This window comes from Nannospalax galili, unplaced genomic scaffold (genome assembly GCF_000622305.1).
Source record: "Nannospalax galili isolate Female #2095 unplaced genomic scaffold, S.galili_v1.0 scaffold675, whole genome shotgun sequence".
Taxonomy (NCBI): domain Eukaryota; kingdom Metazoa; phylum Chordata; class Mammalia; order Rodentia; family Spalacidae; genus Nannospalax; species Nannospalax galili.
The window spans coordinates 1550929-1575082 of record NW_008337205.1 but is presented as its reverse complement, the minus strand read 5'-3'; the positions used below and the strand labels follow the sequence as shown (position 1 = coordinate 1575082).

Below are 24154 nucleotides of genomic sequence, written 5' to 3'. Positions count from 1 at the left end.
AATTGTGAAATATTTTTTTGAGGCAGGATCTCACTGTGTAGCACTGTCTGGCCTGGAACTATATGGAAGCTATGCAGGTCAGGCTGGCCTCAAACTCACAGAGATCCCCCTGTCTCTGCCTCCCAAGTGCAGGGATTAAACTCGTGTGCCACCATGCCTGGATGAGGGTTAACTATCTTGTTCTTCTGTCCCCACAAAGCCTGTTGCTTTTGATTCTTAAAACCCCCAACCTGTGACTCCCCTCAAAAACAACTCTGGTAACACCTCCTCCAGGAAGCCAGTGCTAAGCCCTGGGAGTTTTAAAGTCCTTATCTATCTAGTGCACACTGCTTCTCCCGTGGTTTGAGCCCCACCGACTTGCTGAATCACCCACAAATAAACATCCTGACACAAGATACACACACCATCAGAGAACTGACCCTCCGGGAGTGTCTTGTTTGCAACACACACTCAAGTTGACAGCTTGAGGCTGGAGGGCCAGAGGCCGCCGGGAGCTCTGGCCCCTGGTCCTTCCTGCAGGAAGGGAGGCCTCAGAGAAGCGCTTCAGGCTGGGGTGAGGAGGAAGGCGGGGCCTGAGCCTGTGCGAGTCGGGTGTCCCGGGCAGGGGACGGAAGTTGCACCACAAGTGTAATTACTTTCAGTTTTGTTTCTCCAGCAGGTAGTCAGCCACCCGCAGGAGCCAGACCTCGGAATCCCCTGGTGTTCCTGACATGGTTCAAGGTCAGCTGTGACTGGGTAAGGACGGATAGGAGTAAAGGCCAGCAAAAAAAAAAAACAAAACAAAACAAAAAACGAGGCTGGGGGGAGGGGAGAGAGGGAAAGGGAGGAAAGAAAGCCCGGGAGAGGAAGAGGAAGGGAGGGCAGAGGGTGAAGAGGAGACCTAGAAGGCCCAAGAGGACCAGACCGGGCCTCAGCCTTACGTTGTGTGTCCGTTGGTCCAAGACTCTGAGACCCCCACACTTTAAAGTTTCCCCTCCCAGACCTGAGAAAGGGAAAACGGTCTCTGTCTCTCTGTCTCTGTCTCTGTCTCTCTATCTGTAAAAGACTGGGTCTTACTCTGTAGCTCAGGCTGGGCTAGAAGAACTCACTAGGTAGCCCAGTCTGTCCTGGAACTCACCATGTAGCCCAGGCTGGCTTTAAATTTGTGGCAATCCTCCTGCCTCGGCCTCCAGTGTAAATCCTCTTTAGTAAGGATTTCTCAGCTACTGTGCTGGGGGCTTGAAACTCCTATCCCTCAGAAGTTTCTAGAATGCATTTGACAGGAAAAGCTAAAATTAGAGGACCGCAGAGTTAAGGCCAAGGCTACATGACCCCGAGGTCTAACAGAAAGAAGGATGCGAGCTCCCTCCCTTGAGTCTTCATCTGGCTCCAGAATTCCGTTAGGGAAGAGTTGGGGCAGGAAGTAGAGTCCCAACCTTCCCAGGGCGCCTTCCCAAGGGTCTGCAAGACAGATAGATTGGACAAAGGGAACTGGACCTTGCCTAACATCAAAAACCAAGGTGGCGCTGGGCACCTGACCCTCAGTGTGTCCTCACTGGGTGCCCCTTGAACCCCAATAACCACCCTAACAAGATGACCCTGGCGGTGCGGGGAGATTTCTGAATCCGTAACCAGCCTGCTTCACACAGCAAGTTTGAGGCCAGCCGGGGCTATATAGTGAAATGCTGCCTCATAAAAACCAATAACAGGGGTTGGAGAGGTGGCTCAGCGGTTAGGAGCACTGATTGCTCCTGCAGAGGACCCAGGTTCAGTTCCCAGCACTCACATGGCAGCTAACAACTGTCTGTAACTCCAGTTACAGTGGGCATTGCACGACATGAGTGCACTTACATAAACTCAGACAATACATTCATATACATAAAATACAAATAATAAAATATTTTTTAAAACCAATAATAAATAATAATAAACCTGGGGGTGCTGGAGAGTGTGTGGCTCAGTTGATAGAGTGCTTGCCTATCATGCATGAAGCCCTGGGTTCCATCCCTGGCACTTCATAAAATGGGGGTCCTAGCACAAACCTGTAGTCCAGGCACTGGGTCTGTGGAAGCTGGAGGATCAGAAGTTCAAGGTCACTGATGGCTACAAAGCAAATTTGAGATCAGTGTGGGCTACTCAAGGCCCGTTTAGGCTTAGACTGCACCTGCCTTTAACCCTGTGACCTGGTACGTTAATTAGATTAGTCCATCTCTTGGGCCTGGGAGCTTCCTGGTCCTATTTCTTTCACAGGCTCAACACCAGCAGCATTTCCATGGTGACATTCAGTGAGTGTCAGGAAAGAGGAGGAAGTGGAGGAAAGACTGGCACCCTTCCCTAGTTCAAGAGCAAGAAGCCAGGAAGTCAGAAGGAAGTTCCTAACCATTCAGGTGAGTGCTGGGAGGTGGAGAGGGTAGGGGAAGTGGCCCAGATGAAGAGAGGGGATGTGGGAGGGACACATCTGACCGCTGACCCTGCCTTCCCCTTACAGCATGGTCTCCAAGGGCTCCTCTCCATCTCTGTTGGAGGCCCTCAGTAGTGACTTCCTAGCCTGTAAAATCTGCCTGGAGCAGCTCCACACGCCCAAGACGCTGCCATGCCTACACACCTATTGTCAAGACTGTCTGGCTCAGCTGGCCATCTGCGGGCAGGTCCGCTGTCCTGAATGCCGGGAGACTGTCCCTGTACCATCTGAGGGTGTGGCCGCCTTCAAAACCAACTTCTTTGTGAATGGGCTCTTGGATCTTGTCAAGGCCAGAGCTCCTGGAGACCTGCACTCGGGGAAGCCAGCCTGTGCCCTGTGTCCTCTGGTGGGTGGCAAGAGCTCTGGGGGACCCGCCACAGCCCGGTGCCTGGACTGTGCAGATGACTTGTGCCAGGCCTGTGCGGATGGGCACCGCTGTTCACGCCAGACCCACAGCCACCGTGTGGTGGACTTGGTGGGCTACAGGGCCGGGTGGTATGATGAAGAGGCCAGAGAACGCCAAGCATCGCACTGCCCCCAGCACCCAGGGGAGGCCCTCTGCTTCCTGTGTCAACCCTGTTCCCAGCTGTTGTGTCGGGACTGCCGTCTGGGGCCCCATCTGGATCACCCCTGCCTGCCCCTGGCCGAGGCAGTGCGTGCCAGGAAGCCGGGCCTTGAAGAGTTATTGGCAGGTGTGGACAGCAATCTGGTGGAACTAGAGGCCACTAGAGTGGCCGAAAAGGAAGCCCTGGCTCAGTTGCGGGAGCAGGCGGCCAGTGTGGGGACACAGGTAGAAGAGGCAGCCGAACGCATCCTCAAATCCCTTCTGGCCCAGAAGCAGGAAGTCTTAGGGCAACTCCGGGCCCATGTGGAGGCCGCAGAGGAGGCCACCAGGGAGAGGCTGGCCAAGATCGAGAGCCAGGAGCAGGTGGCTAAGGCTGCAGCGGCTTTTGCCCGGAGGGTGCTCAGCCTGGGTCTGGAAGCAGAGATCCTCTCACTTGAGGGAGCAATTACACAGAGGCTCCGCCAGCTTCAAGGTTCTCCCTGGACACCCAGGTCTGCCCACTGCGTGCTGCCCCAACTGGAACTCCATCCTGGGCTCCTGGACAAAAACTGCCATCTGTTTCGACTTTCCTTTGAGAAAAAAGAGCAAGCCCCAAAGGCCAGTGAGAAGGGTAGCACTGGTACCCAAGGAGAGGATGAAACCCCAAGCCAAGGAGAAGATGAAGCCAAAGCAGGAAAACAGAGTGGAGGCCAGCCCGTAAGTAAGGCTGGAGCCTCGAATCCCAAAGAAGACAAAGCCCAGACACCCCAAGAAGATGAGGAAGTCCAAATTGAAAGGGGTGGCCGTTTGAAGAAGAAAAAATTCAAAGGCAGGTGTAAGTCCATTTCTCGGGAGTCCAGTCCCATCCTGAGGCCAAATCTAGAAGGTTCTGGCCTCCTCCCTAAACCTGTTTTTTCCTGGAGTTTTCCTACAAGGATGCCTGGCGACAAGCGTTCCCCACGCATCACTGGGCTCTGTCCCTTCGGCCCCCAGGAAATCCTGGTGGCAGATGAACAGAACAGAGCGTTGAAACGCTTTTCCCTTAATGGTGACTACAAGGGCACCGTGCCAGTTCCCGAGGGCTGTTCTCCATGCAGTGTGGCTGCCCTGCAGAGCGCGGTGGCTTTCTCGGCCAATGCAAGGCTCTATCTTGTCAATCCTGAGGGAGATGTTCAGTGGCGCCGTTCTCTGAGTCTTGCCCAGTCCAGCCACGCCGTGGCAGCCATGCCCTGTGGAGACCGGGTAGCAGTCAGCGTTGCAGGCCATGTGGAGGTATACAAGAAGGATGGCAGCCTGGCCACCAGGTTTATCCCCGGAGGCAAGGCCAGCCGGGGCCAGCGGGCACTGGTGTTCCTGACCACCAGCCTCCAGGGCAATTTTGTGGGGTCAGATTGGCAGCAAAATAGTGTGGTTGTCTGTGATGGGCTTGGCCAGGTGATCTGGGAATATAAGGGGCCGGGTTTGCATGGCTGCCAGCCAGGTTCTGTGTCTGTGGATAAGAAAGGCTATATATTTCTGACCCTTCGAGAGGTTAACAAGGTGGTTATCCTGGACCCCAAGGGGTCACTTCTTGGTGACTTCCTAACTGCTTACCATGGCCTGGAAAAGCCCCGAGTGACCACCATGGTAGATGGCAGATACCTGGTGGTGTCTCTCAGTAATGGGACCATCCATGTCTTTCGAGTCAGATCTCCTGACAGTTAAAGAGGCTTAGAGCTGGGATGGGGGTGGGAGGCAGGTGGGAAGGGAGGGAAGGCAGAATAGAAGCAGAGCCACCTGTGAAATGAGGTGGCTGGGGGGGTTGCATTTTTCCAAGTTGGCAGTGTTTATCCCTTTTATGATATGAAGGGATAGGGACCAAGGATGGTATGTGTGTCAGAAGTCAGCTGAGGCACTTGTTTTCCATGAGTCGTGCCTGTGAGTGGTGCCTGTGGCTCTAGCTGCTGCTGTCAGGTTTAGGTGTCTTGAGATTTGTAAATGAGTTCTGATTTGTATTCTTCAAAAACATTCCTTGGTTGGGATCTTGATTCTTCTGTAGCGCTCTTGCAGAGAATCCACCGGGAAGGGGCTGGGGTTGGTAGAGGGTTTGCTTAGCATGCAGGAAATTCTGAGGTCAATCTCCAGTTCTACCTTCCTTCCTGGCCCCCTTCCCCTAAATACTCATGGAAGAGCTGAGGGAGAATCCTGGGAAGATAGGCAAAGTCCTATTCTAGGCAAAGGAAGGCCCAGGGTAGGTCAAGAGATGGGCACGGTGCAGAGGAGCCAAGAACTGGCCATCCTTACAGAGGCACATGGAATCAGAATGGCAATGTCATTGAAGGGTTCTGCCAGCTACCACTAGGGCGTCAAGGCTCCCTCAGTGACATGTAGGGTGGGGGGTGCAGGTACAAGCAGGGGCCACAGATACGAGATTAAAGCCAGACATTGGTATGACATGCACCTGTAATCCCGGCACTAGAGAGGCTGAAGCAGGAGAATCACAAGTTTGAGCCTAGCCTTGGCTACATAGGAAGACCGTGCCTGGAGAAAAAGGAAAAGTCCACATGCCCTCCCCCAACTCTTAGTCACCCACAAAAGCCAGCTCTGTCTCCCACAGCATGTTCAACTGGTTCAACAAGGGTGCCCGTTGCTAGAAGGAGCTAGAACTCTGCAGCCAAGGGGCTGCAGTGGCTGTGCATGCAAAAGCTGCTGGCCTTGGAAGGAAGGTCCCTGCTTCCACACACTCTGCTCACCCATGCTGGAGGACACTGACTGTGACTACAAATCCACAGTGCTCCTGGTCAGCCGAGACAGCACAGGCAAGACCATCTTTACCTGCCACCAGATAGATTAGGTAGGACATCCTGGGAATGTGCACTGAGCTGAGCCCACCCCTGACTCTTTCATAGTGGTCATGCACAGACCTACCGAGGATGTCATGCCCTGCAGCATCTCCTCAGGGACTTGTGGTGCCCCTTCTGCAAGCTTAACACCTTGGGCAATGCCAGCCTGAACAGTCATGTGTGCCCAGTCATCCAGCCCGATCCCAGACAGCACCAATCCGCCTGGGATTTTGTCCAGAGAGAAGGAGTGCATGTACAGAGGTTTTGACTTTGCACCCATCTTCAAATGGTTTTCGGAGCTCGTGGATCACATAGCCTGCTCTTTCATGCCTGCAAGCTGGCTGTCTCCCCCAACTTCTCAGATACCACCAAGCCCTCAGAAGCCAGGAGGCCAGTATCCTCATGGTGCTGAACAAGGCTGATATGCATGTTTGGGGCCCTAATGTGGCGACCAAGGAAGGTCATTAATGCCCCCCGAGGTGGTCCTAGTCGACATTGGCTGCCCGCTACTCCCCAGACAACCGGAAGCTCTTCGAGGCAGAAGAGCAGTACCTCTTCAAAGACATCGGGTCTCCGCCCTCAAAATGCCACCCTCATGAAGCTCTGAGACTTGATCAAGTAGGCCAGGCTGGCAAGGTCCACATCCACACCAACAGCTCCCTCAAGAAAGATGCCCAGTTCTTCAGGAAAGAAAGCAAAGGGAAGGAGCTGGTGAGCAACCTGGGAGAGATCTCAAGGGAACATCAGAACTCTCACAGAGACTTCCTGAGCCTGGGGAAGATGCAGGCCTTTAAGTACAAGCTGCTGGCATGGTGAGCAACGTGCTGGCCTACTGCATCACTGGGCGGATGATAATGATGGACCAGGAGCTGATGCGCTCACAGGCTGTGAAGGGTGGCGTGTTCAGCAGCACTATGTACAGGCTCTCTGCCCCAGCTCTAAGGAGATGAAGTCCAAGCTGCCCGACACAGAGCTGGAGAAGATTTGGAAGGCTGACATGGACAGAATTGGCCTGCTGGACAAGGTCACCCTGACTGGCCACCTCATCAAGGTAAAGTTGGGGAGTCATGAACTGACCTGTCCCCTGCACCCATCCCACCCTCCAAGCAGAGACACAGGTAACAACTCTGCCTATTCCCCCAGGGCCCCTGGAACTGGCCACCTGCCCAAGTGGAAAGCAGAGACTAGAGGGGAGAGTCACCGGTTTTCAAGGTCCACAAAGACTGAGCCATGTATCCTCAGCTCTTAAACAAGAAAATCACCATCTTTTAAAGCAGTGCTGGGGCTCAGCAGGAATGCACAGATGATCGTTGGATATGAACAGTGGAATTTTGTGTACAAGAACCATAGATATTTATAATATATAATGTTAGAAGCAAAAAAAAAAAGATAAACAGTTATGCACAGATGATCGTTGGATATGAACAGTGGAATTTTGTGTACAAGAACCATAGATATTTATAATATATAATGTTAGAAGCAAAAAAAAAAAAGATAAACAGATAACAGGTTCTCAGTATCAGAGAAGAGAACCTTCCACTACCCTCCCACTCCCAAGCCAATTTGAAGAGATGTTTAAATAGGACATGAAATTCTCTTATACTTTATTTTTTTTCTTTTCCTTTTTTCTCTATTTTTGTTTTTGCTTTGAGACAGTCTCACTATGTAGCCCTGGCTGGCCCAGAACTCTCTATGTAGACCAGGCTGGCCTCCAACTCATAGAGCTCTGCCTGCCTCTGCTTCCCAAGTGCTGAAGTGTGGACCACCATGCCCAACCACTTCTCATATGCTTTTCTATATATTTCCTGGAATTTTATTTGTAGTTTAGCTTTTTTAGCAAAATCCTTTTTGAGAAATGTTAGCCTTTATTTGATTGAATTAAAGTGAGTTCCTTCTGCAGCCACAGTGACAGAAGGGGCTGCCAGGGAGACCATGGAACCCTAGGAGCCAGTATGCCATTGGCTTGCCAAGCCTGAGAGAAAATTTGGGAAGTCAGCAGTGGGGCTCAGAGGGAGGCATAAAATCCAGGGAGAGATAGAGTCAGAGATAGCCCGTAGCCACCACTGTCCACCACTTCCTTTTGATCTGTGATAGTTCCTGTGGAACAGAGTGGTAGAGGAGACTTTGGGGAGTATGTTCAGCCAGAGGCTGTGGAGAAGCAATGTGAAAGAGAATCTTAATCTGGGGATCACAGATGACAAAGCATTCGTGAGAGCCAAGGCTTAAGGACAAGTCCAGATGGCAAGGACAGGGGTAGAGAAAAGAAAATCTTTCTGGAATGCACGTTTCTTGTTTATAGAAGGAATGAGGAGACACCAATGTCTAGATGATCAACTTTGATTGTATAAGAATTTAAAATGCTGGGTATGGTGTCGCAGGCCTATAGCCCAAGTACTCAGGAGACAGAGGCAGGAGAGTGGTAAGTTTGAGGCCAGCCTAAGCTACACAGTGAGACACTCAAAAACAAAACAAAGCAGGTGACACCATAGCTCAGTAGGTAGAGCACTTGCCTAGCACACATGAAGCCCTGGGTTCCATCCCTAGCGCCTCATATAACCAGGTGTGATGGGGCTCACCTATAATCCCACTGCTCAGGAGGTAGAGATGGGAAGATCAGAAGTTCAAGGTCATCCTTGGCTACATTGTAAGTTCAAAACTAGCCTGTGTTACATGAGACCTTGACCCAAAATAAAATAACTATATAAATGAATATATAGCAAAGAATAATGAAGAAAGTCAACAAGATGATAAAACAACATAGAATTTTGATTTGAGAAGAAAAAGCTGAATCACCAATTTACCCATTGACAGAGAGATCTGGACAAAGAACAAAATAGTTCATGCACCCAGGGGAAACACATGCAGGCAAGGACTAGGAAAAGGAAAAGGAATTAATTAAAACCACTGGCATGCCTTGAAATTTTTAAAATGTGTTCTGAAGAAACGTGAATTCTTGGCACTAAAATAATGCCTCTTGGAGAGTCGTTTGGCAATACTTGGGAAGCATTTTTAGAATGATTATAAGACTATGTTAGTATCAGCCGTATAGCATCTGCCTAGAATCCCCCAGTGAGGGGCTGGGGGTGTGGCTCAGTGGTAGAGCACCTGCCTAGAATCCCCCAGTGAGGGGCTGGGGTGTAGCTCAGTGGCAGAGCACCTGCCTAGAATCCCCCAGTGAGGGGCTGGGGTGTGGTTCAGTGGTAGAGCCCCTGCCTAGAATCCCCCAGTGAGGGGCTGTTTCGTAGCTTGGTGACTCAGCAGTAGAAAGCACTTACCTGGCATTCATGAGGCCCTGCGTTCCAGCCCTAGCACTGAAAAATTTAAAAAAAAAGAAGAAGAAGAAGTTATCCTACTTTGAGGAATAAATTCTGGGAAAATAATTCAGTAGAAGAAAAATGCTTGCATAGAGACCTTGGTGGCTGCCTTATGTATTGCAGTCACTAACTGGAAACTGCTCTGTGGTGGGGTGACAGCTTAGTAGCTTGTGGTCTGTTAGGGGAATGAGCCACTGCTTATGTGAATGGCAACTATGCGAAGTATTTGGAAGAAACAATATGTGATGCAACATAAGAAAAAAAGATTGGGGCTAGGGAGATGACTCAGTGGGCAAGAGGGTTTGCTGCACAAACATGAGGACCTGAGCTCAAATCCCTAGCCCCCATGTAAAAAGCCAGGTGTAGCCACATACACCTGTAAGCCCAGTGCTGTGGGGGATGGAGAAGGGGGGATGGCTGAGGCTTGCTAGCTGTCAGCTCCAGCAAGGGAATAAAGTAGAGAGTGATAGAGCAGGACACCCAATGTCCTCCTCTGGCCACACCCCTCCGAGAGAGAGAGAGAGAGAGAGAGAGAGAGAGAGAGAGAGAGAGAGAAGAAGGGGAGGGGGGGGGGGGGGGGGGGGGAGGAGGGGGGGGGAGAGGAGGGGGGGGGTGTGAAAGAGATGAGGGTGAGTCCCCCCCCCCCCCCCCCCCCCGGAGAGAGAGAGAGAGAGAGAGAGAGAGAGAGAGAGAGAGAGAGAGAGAGAGAAGAAGAGGAGGAGGAGGAGGAGGAGGAGAAAGGAGGAGGAAGAGGAGGAGGAGGAGATTTGGGAATTATGTTGATATGGTGACAGCGACAAGTTAAAGTATATTTGGTGTTTTGTATATTTGTTTATTTTTGAGATAGGGTTTTACTATGTAGCCCTGACTAGCTTGGAACTCTTTATGCAGACCAGGCTGACCTCAAACTTACAGAGATCTGCCTGCCTATGCTTCCCAAGTGCTGGGATTAAAGGTATGAGCCACCAAGCCCAGCTCAAAGTATAGCCAAGCAGAGGTAAGATTCCTAATCTATAAATAATCAATGATTTGGGGAGGTTGTTATTTTTGAGTTATTTGGGGCTCTTACTCATATCTGTACATTTCTGCTCAGTATTAATATGCTTGATTATTTCAAGAAAATATACCTCTATAAATAATACTTAAGAGTAACTAACTACTGGGTGGGGTATGGTAACACACACTGGTAATTCTAGCATGGTGAGGCAGGAGGATTGTGAGTCTGAGGTCAGGTGGTCGGTCTCCACGGGTGATAGGATGGTGATGATGTTCCCAGAATTCAGGGAGAAGTCTTGTGGGCACTCCTTCATCAATTCAGAGCAGGTAATGGGGTCTGCAGAACTAACTGGTATTGGGTGAGTTGTATGAACCCCTAGAGAGTGTGTTTGTTGCAGTTCCAAGTCTGCACAGCTAGAATCATGAGAGCCTATCGTAAGTGCTCAGTAAACATCTGTGAAGTGAATTAATGTGTAGAGAGGAGAGCAGACTGTGTTCCAGTTCAGTATTCCACAGCCTTAGCCAACCTTACTGTGCAGAAGCCTTAGTGTTGGGAAGTGTCCAGTAGGGGGCACTGTTGTGCCTCCTAAGGTGAGATTTCATCAAACCTAGAGAAGAAAGTGTTTTCCTTCTCTTACTAGAGGGAGGAGAAGAGACACAACTCTAGGGGCTCCTACCCTGTTCCCACTTGTAACAGGGATTTTGCAGATGTTCATGAGACTGGAGCAGAGGGCTTGGCTGGTGGAAAGGTTTCAACCAAGTGGTCAACCCAGGTGGGTAATACAGGGAATAGAGACCTTCAGAAACGAAGTCAGGCCTGGTGGCACAGAACTGTCATCCCAGCAAGTTTGGAGGCTGAGGTAGGAAGATAGCAAATTCAAGGCCTGTCTAGGTCACTTACAAGACCATGTTTCAAACAAAAAGCAAAAAGATGGCTTAGGATGGAGCTCAGTGGTAAAGGGCCTGCCTAGAATTCCCCAGTGAGGGGATGGGGGTGTGGCTCAGTGGTAGAGCACCTGCCTAGAATTCCTCAGTGAGGGGCTAGGAAGTGGCTTGGTAGAGTGGTTTGGTGATGGAGCATCTGCTTAGACTCTATCAGTGAGGGGCTGGGAGGTGTGGCTCAGTGGTAGAGCACCTGCCTAGAATTCCTCAGTGAGGGGCTAGGAAGTGGCTTGGTAGAGTGGTTTGGTGATGGAGCATCTGCTTAGACTCTATCAGTGAGGGGCTGGGAGGTGTGGCTCAGTGGTACAACTCTTGGCTAGAATCCCCAGCAAGAGGATAGGAGTGTGACTCAGTAGTAGAGATCTTACCTAGTATACATGAGGTCCTGGGTTCAAGCCCCAGTATCAACAGAAAGATAGTGAGAGGTCCCCTGGTTGTGAAGCAAATCCCACAAAGGCTCGAGACACAAAAGTTTCTAGGAACCTTGGAAGATGGAGGGAAATACTAAAGTTTCCTCATAAAAGGTTAGAAAGCACCAAACTCCGGAAGAATGTGAAGGATGAAAGGGAAATGTAGCCTTGAGCATAATTAGGAAGTAAAAGCGTGCACCTTAACCACAAACCTGGGAACCCTAGTGAAGCCCCTGGGACTCATCTCTAAGGGAAACATTCTTAGTGTACAATACCCCAACCTCATGTGTAACTTGATCAATTATTCTTATGATTGGAACCGTCTAAGTTGTATGTATGGATTGGGGAAAGGTGAATGCAGTTTGCGTGGGGACGAGAGGCAATAGAAAACCCCTATCATATTCTTTGTTCTGAAATGGGGGAAGAGAATGAGGTAGCAGAGACTCTTGATTGATGGCTCTTCCACTAGGTAGCTGTGTGATTCTGCCATAGTTCCTTAACCTCTCTGAGCCTCAGTTTGTACCTCAATAACATGGAGATTGGAACATCTGCTGTGCCCACCTCACAAGGTAGAGGCGAGGATGGGATAAAAAGTGCAGCATCTTATACACCATAAAGCTCAAGTCCAGGGTGTTTGGTTAGAAAAAAGTTCAAGTGATTTGCACTGACCGCTTACTCCTCCGTCAGTGTAACCTTGAATGGAGGAAGTTGTTTGCATGTATTGTGACATAAAAGCTTAAGAGCCGGGTGTGATCGCACATACCTGCAACCCCAGCATTCAGCAAGCTGAGGTACGAGGATCATGAGAGATGGCCCATCTGTTAAGAGCACCTGCTGCTCTTGCAGAGGACCCAAGTTCAGTTCCAAGCACCCAAGTGGGCAGCTCACAACTGCCAGTAACTCCAGCTCCATGGAATGTGATGCCCTCTTCTGGATACCACAGGCACTGCATTCATGTACACATATCCACACAGAGATACACACATACCCATAATTAAAAATAAAAATAAAATCGTTAAAAAAAAAAAAAGGTCTGGAGAGATGGCTCAGTGGCTAAGAGCACTGGCTGGTTTTGCAGAGGACCCAGGCACAGTTCCCAGCACTCACATGCTGGCTGTCTATAACTCCAGTTCCAGGGGAACTGATGCCCTCTTCTGGCCTCCATGGGACACTTACCTACATACAGGCAGAACACTCACACACATAAAATAGAAATAATTTTTAAATTAAAACACCAGATTCAAGAACATCTGAATAAAACCATTCTGTGCAAACCATCCTCTCCTCGAAAGGAGACTATTTATTTTGCTTTACAGAAGTTAGATAAACAAGCATATACCCAGACACACAAGACCACAAAAGTGCAAGGAACCGACAGCCACATGGCCAAGATTCAACCATTTCTAAAAGCCAGCTGGGAATCAGCTGTTTTCACTGAGGACCAATTACTCTTGACATTTCAAAAAATCTAAAAATGGCCTGATTGGATTAATCTTTGGATAGCTTGGAGAAAATATAATTTGGGGATAGTGTCCCTTCATTGTAGACCTATTGTGCCTAGGAAGTAATGCCATTTTCTAATTTTCTATGGCTAGAACTCCAAAGACACAGAAATCTAAGAGAAACAAAAATAGAGTTTGGAAGGAAATTGGCGACGTTGATGAGAAGCATTGGGCAGGGTTTGATTGACAGGTGCCAGAATCAAGGTGTGGGACCTCTCCTTGGCATGGCAGCTGAGGCCTTAAGTGGTCTTCTAAATTAAATGGGAGCTAGAGAAGGGGTGCAGACTTGTGAATTGGGGAGAAAACAGCCTTGCACTGGGTGGGCCAGAGCTGCTGGAGAGAGCACCCAGCAGGCTGTTCTCAGGAAACACACCAAGTCCCAAAGTAGGCTTGGGAAAGTAAGTGGCCTGGTTGAGGACAACAGAATTGGCTCCTTCCATTGGTTTGTCGACTTAGTTTGACTAATGCATTAGGGAAGGAGCAAAAGTAGGTTTTCCAGGAACTTCAAGACTCTTGGAACTGGTGGGGCAGAGAAGGCTCAGCAATGACAGAAAAGCCTCACCTTGGGTGCTGGGTGAGCATCTTAGGGACCAGCTAGTTAGAACAAGTCCAGTTGACACATCACTGTACCTCGAATAGGGCCAAGGCTCCTTCACCCTCTAGGAAAGCACCTGACTAGCCTGCCTGGATCCAACAAGTCCCTCCAATAAAAAAAAAAAAAAAAAAAAAACAAAAAAAAAATTAGAGACAAGCCGCGATGGCCATGAACAAGATTTTTTTTTTTTTTTTTAAAAAACTAACCCCCCCTTTTTTTCCCCATTTTTTTTGTTTGTTGAAAAAAAAAAAAAAAAAAAAGACAAACAGGTGAAGGAGGCTGGGGAACTTTGGGGAGACAACTCAAAGGGTCTCCAGAGAAAGTTGGAGTTAGTTATGTTAGTGGCCAGGGGAGAGTGGATTGAGGACCAGGAATCAAGGTTGAAATATTCCTTCATAGTATCAGCCCCGCCCACTTCTTTACATTGCCATGGGAATAGGCATCCATACTGAGAACCCTTTCTTAACAACTGCATATATTGTCTCTTATGCTTCTCAATAAAGTTCAATTTCTATACTAATCACGTTTGTGTGGCTATGAGTTTTGTGAGTCTGAGGCCAGCCTGAGCTACATGGTGAGACCTGGTCTCAAAACAAAGTAAGGTGGGGGCTGGAGAGAGATGACCCAACAGTTAAAAGCACTGGGTGCTCTTGCAGAGGACCCAGGTTCAATTCTCAGAATCCACATCATGGCTAACAACCATCCATAACTCCAGTTCCAGGGGGGTTGATGCCCTTTTCTGGCCTCTGCAGGTATTATATACACATAGCACACTTATATGGAAGCCGAACACTCATACACATAAAATAAAAACAAATAATTTTTTTAAAGAACCAAGCAGGGGCTGAGGGATAGCTCAGCAGTTAAGAGTGTATACAGCTTTTGCAGAAGACCCAAGTTGGGATTCCAGAACCTACAAGAGCAGCTCACAACTACCTGTGAATCCAGGCAGGGGCTGGCTGGGGATACGGCTCAGTATGTAATATTCTTGCCAAGCAAGCATGAAGCACTGAGTTTGGACCCCCAGTACCCACATAAAAAGTAGAGTATGCTGATATGCATCTATAATCCCAGAGCTGAGGAGGCAGAGACCAGGCAGATCTCTGGAGCTCACTGACTAGCCAGCCTAGCTGAATCAATGAACTCCAGGAAGTGAGAGACTCAGTCTCAAAAAATACAGTGGAGGGGAGGCAGGATGACACAGTGGGTAAGGGTGCTTGCCACCAAGTCTGAAGACTTGAGTTCAGAGCCCAGCACCCATGTCAGGCAGCTCACAGCCACCTACAACTGTAGCCTCAGGGGAGCTGATACACTCTTCTGGCCTCCACGAGCACCTACAGCCACATGTACATACCCACATACATACACATAATTAAGACTAAGGAAATCTCAAAACATGAGCCTCAGGCTGGAGAGATGGCTCTGTGGCCAAGAGCACTGGCTGCTCTTGTAGAGGACGTGGGTTCAGTTCCCAGCACCTACATACACACAGTGGCTCACAACTATCTGTAACTCTGGTTACAAGGCATCCAATGCCGTCTTCTGGCCTCCACGGACATTGCACACACATGGTGCACCTATTATATACATGCAGGCAAAACTTGCATATAAAATAAAAATAATTTTTTTTAATGTGAGACTGTGGTAGACATTTCAGATTCAAACCATAGTGAGAGGTTTGTGGGCATGCGGCACCTTTAACACACAAACCTAGGGAGCAGAAAAGGTCAGACTGCTGTAGTTGCCAGTGGTCGCTCCCAGGATGACCACACAGATCCCTTGGGGACACTACAGGATCCAGAGCAATGGCACAAGTACTGTCTGTGATCCAGCCCCTTGACCCCTGATTCAGAGTCTTCTGCAGGACATGCGGCCCTTGGTAGAAGTGTGCCTCCTCTGGGCTAAGCCTCAATGGAAGGCAGGCACTGGGCTGGTGAGAGGGCTCAGAGGGTAAAGGTGCTTGCTGCCAAGCCTGGTGACCTCAGTTCAATCTCTGGGACCCACAGAGTGGAAGGAGAGAACTAACTCCCTCAGGTAGCCCTCTAACCACACACTCCATTCCTGGAGAAGTGGATCCCTGGGGCTTGCTGGTCAGTGAGCTGAGCCTACTTTGTGAGTCCTACGACAATGAGAGACCCTGTCTCAAAAATATAATGTGGATGGTGCCTGTGCTGGTGTTTGTCACAAACTAGCCTCACTTGGGAAGGGGGAACCTCAATTGAGGAATTTCCTCCATCAGTTTGGCCTGTGGCCATATCTGTGAGGCATTTTCCTGATTGCTAATTGATGCAGCATGGCTCCAGTGGTGCCATCCCTGAGTAGGTGGGCCTGGGCTGGATAGGAAAGGTAGCTGAGCAAGCCAGGGAAGCAAGCCAGTAAGCAGCACTCTCCTATGGTCTCTGCTTCAGTTCCTGCCTCCAGGTTCTTGCCTTGGGTTCCTGCCTTGGCTTGGTGGACTGTAACTGTAAATTAAATCAATGCTCTCCTCCCCCAAGTTGCCTTCGGTAGAGTATTTTATCATAGCAACAGAAAGCTAAAACAATGCCTGAGAATTGACAATAAGGTTGCTCTCTGGTCTTCATGAATGCACACGTGTGCACGGGAACACACATGCACAAAACAGAAAGATAGGGTGAACGAAAGAAAACAGGCCTTTCTTGGGGTGATGGGCCAGGCCTGGTTTCTAACGGAAGATGTGGAAGATACAGGAAAAGAATTCGAAGACTCAAGGCTCCAGGCTCCCCTCTGCTGCTTTGAACTGCCAGCCAGGATCCCCATCAAGGGGGAAGTTATGACCGCCTCCGAGGGAATGCTGTGCAAGGCCTGACCAGGGAACCAGGCCTCAGTGCTGCCGTGACAGGCTACAGAAGAATTCTGCAATTCATTCTCTCATGACTCAGCCTGGACTTGGGCGCCTGGCGAACCCTGGGGAGCATGACTCAGCAGCCAGCTGGAGCGGGGAAGAGCCTGGAGACAGGAGACTTGCCTCAGTCCATGTGAGCCAAGGCCTCAGGGACAACCTGTTCCCAGCTCCAAACCCCAAGGCAGACGCCTGCCTCTGCGGTCAGGTCCACGAGGGTTCATGCTTGGGTCCATGTGACCAGGCGCTGCCTCCCTCCATCCCCACCTCTCTTGCTGTACACTGGGACCATCTCCTCTGCCCCGAGCTCTGGCGGACAGTGAGAGGCTATGGACATGGCTACTCTGGGTCCAAGAGAGGCTGCATAGAGGAGTGGGGGTGGAGGGACTCATCCCAGGCTGGGAACATGCTAGACAGATGGTCACAGCTTCCTGCCCAGCTTTGAAGACCTGGGGGATGAGGTGCTCAGAGCTTGATTTTGCTCAAGGGCTTACTCTGTAAACAACTTTGCATATTTAGAAACAGCATCCCCAGCTAATCACCTGTGGCTCAGGCCTGTAATCCCAGAACTCAGGAGGCTCAGGCAAGAGGGTGGGAAGTCAGTGTAACCTGGGCTACTTAGCAAGACCCTGACTGAAATAAACAGACAAATGTGCATGCAAAGGAAATAAACACAGAAGAGAGGGGAGGGGAGGAAGAAGAAAAGAGGACAGGGGAGGGAGAGAGGGGAGGGAAGGGAGAGAAGGGGAAAAGAGAAAGGGAAGCAGCGTTCTCAGAGAAGTCATAGCCTTGGCATGGACTTCCTGAGAGTAGGTCACACAGGCGCGCTCCCTCCCACCTGGCCCGTTGCTTGCTTTCCCATCCCTGTCTGGCTTAGGCTGTTCATAGGCAAAACAGGATCAGGACTCTGACTCAGCCCAGTACACCAGCAGCAGGTAGTCTCCTCTGCCTGAGAGAAAACAGGAGTGAGTTTATGCTAAACCTAGTCACTTTCCTTCAACTTAAACCTGACCTTGGGAGTTCCCAGTAGTAACTCCACGGATGAGGTGAGGCCCTGAGGCAGAGCACATCGATCCCTTTTCCTTACAAAGAGGCCTGAATAAAAGTGAAGTAGTTGGGGCTTAGAGAGATGGCTCAGTGATTAAGAGCACTGGCTACTCTTGCAGGGGCTGGGGATCAGTTCCCAGCACCCACATGGTGGCTAACAACCATCTGCAACTCCAGTTCCAGGGGATCTGACACCCTCTTCTGGCCTCTGTGAGCATGGTGCACTTACATACATACAGGCAAAACACTCATACAGAAAAACTAAAAACAAATAAATCACACACAAAGACTGCAGTATCTTAAGTCTGGTGAGAAAAAAAACAAAAATCTCACTTAGGAGAGCTTTCTCTTGAATGTTCCATTTATTTATTTATTTATTTATTTATTATTTATTTATTTATTTTTGAAATATGGTCCCAGATAGCCCAGGCTAGCCTCAAACTTATGTAGCTGAGGATGACCCTGACCTGCTGATCCTCCTGCTTCTACCTCCGAAGTGCTGAGACTGCAGATGTGTACAACTGTACCTGGTTTATGCAGTGCTAGGTATCAAAGTCAGGGCCTCATTCGTGCTAGGCAAGCACTCTACCAACTGAATCACGTCCCTAGCCCTATTTTGTTTTTTTCTTTTTCTTTTTCTTTTTTTGAAGTTGGTTTTCACTCTAGCCCAGGATGGCCTGTAACTCCTTATGTAACCCAGGATGGCTTCAAACTTGTAGCAATCCTCCTGCCTCTGTCTTCCAAGTATTGGGATTACAGGCATGAGCCACCTCACCTGACTTGTTTGGGGCTTTTTGAGACAGGGTCTTGCTATGCAGCCAGGGTTGGCATCAAACTCAAGCTCCTTCTGCCTCTGACTCCTGAATTTTGGGATTACAGAGAGGTGCGATCACACTAGCTAGGAGCTTTTTTGTTCATGAAAATATAAGTCCTTAGAATAGTGCCTGAGGGACTAGGATGATGGCACAATGGCTTAGAGCACTTGCTATATAAGCATAAGGACTTGAGTTTAAATCCCCAACGCTCAGGTAAAAAGACAGGCATGGCCCACAGAAGCCTATAACCCCAGTGCTGTGAGGGGCAGAGACAGGAGGATCCCTGGGGTTTCCTGGCCACCAGCCTGGCTTCAGGTTTGGTGTGAGACACTGTCACAAGGGAACAAGGCAGAGAGTGAGAGAGTAGGACACCTGACATCCCCCTTTGGCATGCATCTGCACACACATGTATACACCATACACACACATACCACACCACACACACAGACCACAATATAATAATAGATGCCAGTGAGATGGCTCAGTAAGTAAAGGCGCTTGTCATACAAGTCTAGCAACGTGAGTTTGATTCCCTAAACCCACATAAATGTGGAAGGAGAGAACCAACTCCACAAAGTTGTCCTCTGACCTCCATATGCATGCAGTGGCATGGACGCCACCCACACACATCATGTATGTGTACACGTAATAATAATTTTAAGTAATAATTAAAAAATTAAAAATCAACAAAATAATGGTGGGCAGGTGTGGTAATCTATACCTTTAATTCCAGTACTTGGAAGACAGAGGCAGGTGGATCTCTGTGAGTTTGAGGCCATCCTGGTTTATATAGCAAGTTCCAGGACAGCAAGGGCTGTATAGTGAGACCCTGTCTCAAAACAAACAACAGTTCCTGAGCTATAGAAGACACGGGATGGATGGATGGATGGATGGATGGATGGATGGATGGATGGATGGATGATGGATGGAGGGATCGATGGACAGACAAATGGCATCTGTGAACAGTACTCTGAGCCAGGCCCCTTTCTACCCATTGTGTGTGCTCCCCAAATTCTCTCCTTTCATCCTTCGCAGTTCTACAGGAAGGGGAGGGCTTACTGTCATGCCTATTTCAAGCTGGGAATAGTGAGAGCACAGGGATCACATAACACATGCAGGACCACATGAGCCAGGCAGAGGCCAAAGCTCTCCAGGGCCTACCAAGGCCAACCGTCACCACACACTGACAAGAGGGGACTGTACTGGAGGCTGTCCCAAGAAATCACACAGCAGCCAGGCATAATGGCATATGCTTTTAATCCCAGTTTGGGGCCATCTTGGTGTACATCATGAGACCCAATCTCAAGAAAAGAAAGAGGAAGAGGAGGAGCAGCACCTACATCCCCAGTTCATCCGCTCTCTCTCCCTTTCTATTAAACACACATGGGACCCCAGCCTGCTTCCTTCAATATTTCTGTCTTCTCTTCAGTTGGGGAGAAACAGGAGTCGGTAGAGTTCTGGGGCGGAGGCAAAGTTGGCAGATAATGAGTGAAAGGGGGTTTGCCTTCAAGCTGCCTTTCAGAGCTGGAGCTCCCCACCCTCCACTTCCAGACTCAAGAGGACATGGTATCTTAGAGTTGGTGTGGGGTTTTGGTTTGGTTTGGTTTTTTGAGACAGGGTCTCCCTGTAGGCCCAGCTAGCCTAGAACTCACTATGTAGATCAGACTGGCCACAATCTCACAGAGATTTGCCTGCCTATGTTTCCTGAATGCTGGATTTAAAGATGTGTGCTGCCACACCCAGCCGTGTCCCAGTTCTGGAGATCAAGGGCAAGGAGACCCTTGGGTCCAGGACCCTCAGTCTAGTTTGAACACATACCCACACTCCTTCTGCCTCATTTTCCAGCTTTCCTGTCTGTATCTGTATTGATCTGTGTAGCACGGTTATTTCCTCTGTGTTGAACATTATTTTTACCATTTTTTAAAAAATTATTTCTTTTTATTTTATTTGTATGAGTGTTTTGCTTGTATGTATGTAAGTGCATCATGTGCATGCAATGCTGGATGAGGCCAGGAGAGGGTGGCAGATCCTTTGGAACTAGAGTTATGGATGGTTGTTAGCTGCCATGTGGATGCTGGGAACTGAACCCAGGTCCTCTGCAAGAGCATCCAGTGCTTTTAACCATTGAGCCATCCCTCCAGCCTCTGACTTTTACCATCTTAAAGCAGAGTGGTTATAAGGAGCCTGTAAGAAGAGGTCCCTCCCGTTCTGGAAATTGCAATCACCTCTCTCTCTGTAAGTGGCAGATAATAGATGAGGGTGGGACTTCTCCATGGTGTAGCTGTCTGTAAATCTCTTAGGGGACTTCCTAATAGTTACCTATGAGTCACCCATGCTCCTGTGACTCCAATAAACTCATTAGTTCATCAAGTTCTCTTTGGTCTGTTGATTGAGTCTACCAAATTATATATATATATATATATATATATGATAAATAACCATTTATGTCTCCCCATGGGGGAAAAATCATGAAACTACTTGTTTTCTGTTATTATAACAAAATGCTTCAGACTGGCCATTTATAAATAATGGGTTTGGTTGGGTATGGTGACTCATACCTGTATTCTCAGCATTTAGGAGGCTGAGGCCAGAGGATCACAGTGAGTCCAACCTGGATTACATTGTGAGGCCCTGACTCAATATAAAGAACAACAATAAATGAATGAGCTTGTTTAGCTCACAGTTTGGAAGGCTAAGAAGCCTAAAGACATGGTGCCAATATTTGATCATGGTACAGCATCACATAAGGACCATGGTAACATGGCAGTGGACATCCTGTGCTGAGAAAGAGTAGCCTGTATCAGATCAGTTCTTTCCTCCTCCCCCTCCCCTCTCCTCCTCTTCTTCCTCTTCTCCCTGCTTTGAAAACCAACAGCCCCACCATAAACCCCACCCTTATGACTTCATCTAATATCATTTCTGAGCCAATCAGATGGCTCAACCAGTAAGGTGTTTTCTGCAAGACCTGAGGGCCTGAGTTCAATCCCCCAGACTCATGTGGTAGAAGGAGGGAACATAATCCCAAAAGTTGTCCTCTGACCTTCACACATGCCCCCTACACAGGAAATAAATAGATAAAATATAGGGGTTACAGAGATAGCTCCACAGTTAAGAGCACTAGCTGCACTTACAGAGGACTGAAGTTAGTTCCCTGTACCTGTATGGTGGCTATCAACCATCCAACTCCAGTTCCAGAGGATCTAACACCCTCTTCTGGACTCTGTGGGCATTTCATGTATGTGCACTTACATACATGCAGGGAAAACACATACAATAAAAATAAAACACATGGGGCTGGAGAGATGGCTCAGCAGTTAAGAGCACTGACTGCTTGTGCAGAGGACCTGGGTTCAATTCCCAGCACCTACATGGCAGCTACAACCGTCCTTAACTCCAGTTCCAGGGGAATCCGAAAACAAAAGATAATACATTTGTCTAAGCAATTAGACAAATTAGAGTTTGACATTATTTGGAAATCATTGTACTGGTTCCTTCAATAAATCATGGTTATAAAAAAGGGACAGTGGGAGGGTGCAGACAGGAGTGGGGTCTGAAAGATGGGGCGCTGGAGAGATGACTCAGCAGTTAAGAGCACTGCTCTTGCAAAGGACCCAGGTTCAATTCGAACCACCCACATGGTGGCTACCAATTGTCCACAACTCCAGGTCTATAGGCTCTGATACCCTCCTCTGTCCTCTGCAGGCACTGAAGGATGTGGATGAAATTACATACATGCAGGCAAAGCACACATAAATAAATAAATAAATAAATAAATAAATAAATAAATAAATAAAAATATTTCCTTAAAAAATCTATTCTCAACTGTTTAAAAAAGGGAGGAAAGGAAAATATTGACCAGTTAGATGACGTGAGGTGTATATTCATGTGTAGTCCTGACATGGGGAAAGTTGATTTCACTTAATCACGTGGACCTTGGCCTCTGCACAGTTACTTGTTCCTATGTGATCTTTAGGTAAAAAATAGGAAAGCCAAGAACCTCAGCTGATAAGGAAGGATAGACACTTGAGGATACACAATCTATGATCAGGGAGGCACAGAGCTGTGAGACTTCATCAAAGGAGAACCTGTGTCCAGGTGCTAGAGAAAGCACCCTGGAATCTCACTCATGGGATTCCACATGTGGCTGGGGCAGAGCATCCTCATAACAATGTCTAGATGGGAAAAGGGACATGATGGTTTTGTTTTAATTGTCAACTTGACACAATCTAGAATTACATGGGAAGAAAGTCAACAAGGGATTGTCTAGATCAGATTTTCCTGTAACAATGTCTGTGGGGGGTTGTATTTATTGTGTTAACTGAAGTAGGAAAAGACCCAGCTCACTGTTGGCGGCAGCATTTCCTGGGTCTGGGTCCTGGGCTGTATATGTGTAGAGAAAGCTCGTTGAGTACTACATGGGCATTCATCTCTCTGTTCTTGACTGTGGATGTGAGGTGACTTGCTGTTTTAAGTTCCTGGAGCCTTGACTTCTTTACAACAACGGACTGAACCTGGAATTATGAGGTAAAATAAACTTTCTCCCCTAAGTTGCTTTTTGTCAGTATATTTTATCATAGCAACAGAAATGGAAGTATGACAAGGAGTGTATCTTTCTGGTCTGTCAGGGTGTTCCCAGGCAGGGCACCATGCCAGATCTCCTCTTCAAAGACTCAAGACTGGAATTTCCCCCCTAAAACTCATTTCCTGCTACTTAATCCTCAGCTGAGGTCTGGCCACCAAGGCTGAATGCTGGGTGTGGACAAGGCATAGGGCCCCTCCATAAATATCTTCTGACCCTGTTTACTTATATTGTAGACTTTTCTTGTTGCTGTGACAAAATACCAGAGAAAAACAAGGAAGGAAGGTTTATTCTGGCTCACAGTTTGAGGACACAGGCCATCATGGTGGGATGGCATGGTGGCAGAAGAGCAAGGCAGCTGGTCACATGTCATCCACAGTCAGGAAGCAGAGAGAGATGAATGCTGGTGCTTAGTTCAGCCTGTTCTACATAGCAAGTGCCAGGCCACTTTCTCCTTTTATTCAGTCTAGGACCCTGGCCCATGGGATGATGCCATTCACAGGTAAGGTGGGCCTTCTCACTTCAGTTACCTAATCTAGATAATCCCTCACAGGCATGCCCAGAAGATCGTCTCCTAGGAGATTCTAGATTTTACCAAATTGAAAATATTAACCACTACACCATACCCCTATCCATAGGTGTCTGTCGTGATATAGAAGATACATCTTTGTGGTGGTTTGAATGAAAAATGTCCCCTATAGGCTCATAGATTTGATCACTTATTTGTTTTTGATGTCGATGTTGTTTGGAGACAGGCTCTCCCTGTAGCTCCAGCTGGCCTGGCACTTGGCTATGTAGAACAGGCTGGACTCAACCTCACAGAGATCTACCTGAGTACTAGGATTAAAGGTGTGTGCTATCATGCCCAACTATATTTGAATACTTCTTATTGGCACTGTTTGGAGAGGTCATGGAATCTTCTGGGGGTGGACCCTTGCTGAAGGAAGTATGTCATTACGGATGGTTGTTCAGGTTTTAGAGCCTGACCCCAACGTCTGCTTCCTGTGAAATGTGACTGGCTAGCCTCACACTCTTCCTGCCAAACATTTCTCACAATGATGGATTGTATTTCTCTGGAACTGGGAGCCAAAATAAACCCTTTGTTCTCTAATTTACATTGCAGGGAATTCTATCATAGCAACAAAAAAGTGACTAATATAATCCTCCTCCTCTTGGATCCTCTTTCTTTTTAGGGCTTTTCTATTTCTATATCTATTTCTATTTCTATTTCTGTTTCTGTTTCTGTTTCTGTGGTATGTGTGTATGTGTGTGTGTGTGTGTGTGTGTG

General features: G+C 48.4%; 1 protein-coding gene, 1 long non-coding RNA gene and 1 pseudogene across 6 annotated transcripts; all 3 read left to right on the top strand.

The window, feature by feature from the left end:
- Window positions 1-510: 510 nt before the first annotated feature.
- On the top strand, window positions 511-5985 carry Trim56 (tripartite motif containing 56). Of its 5 annotated transcripts, none has more exons than XM_029563185.1 (4): window positions 511-553; window positions 659-735; window positions 2205-2366; window positions 2468-5985. In XM_029563185.1, the coding sequence occupies exon 4, from the start codon at window positions 2469-2471 to the stop codon at window positions 4686-4688; it is 2220 nt and encodes a 739-aa protein (XP_029419045.1). In that variant the 5' UTR covers window positions 511-553; window positions 659-735; window positions 2205-2366; window position 2468; the 3' UTR covers window positions 4689-5985. The 5 variants fall into 5 exon arrangements, with proteins under 5 accessions (XP_029419045.1, XP_008830536.1, XP_008830537.1 ...); XM_008832314.3 differs by having other exon boundaries at window positions 536-553; window positions 656-735; XM_008832315.3 differs by lacking the exon at window positions 511-553 and having other exon boundaries at window positions 595-735; window positions 2230-2366.
- LOC115070227 lies at window positions 5719-7200 on the top strand (annotated as a pseudogene).
- Window positions 7201-9818: 2618 nt separating this feature from the next.
- On the top strand, window positions 9819-12101 carry LOC115070226. The gene is made up of 2 exons (XR_003849421.1): window positions 9819-11110; window positions 11230-12101. It is a non-coding gene; the product is annotated as an uncharacterized LOC115070226 (long non-coding RNA).
- The last annotated feature ends 12053 nt before the right edge of the window (window positions 12102-24154 follow it).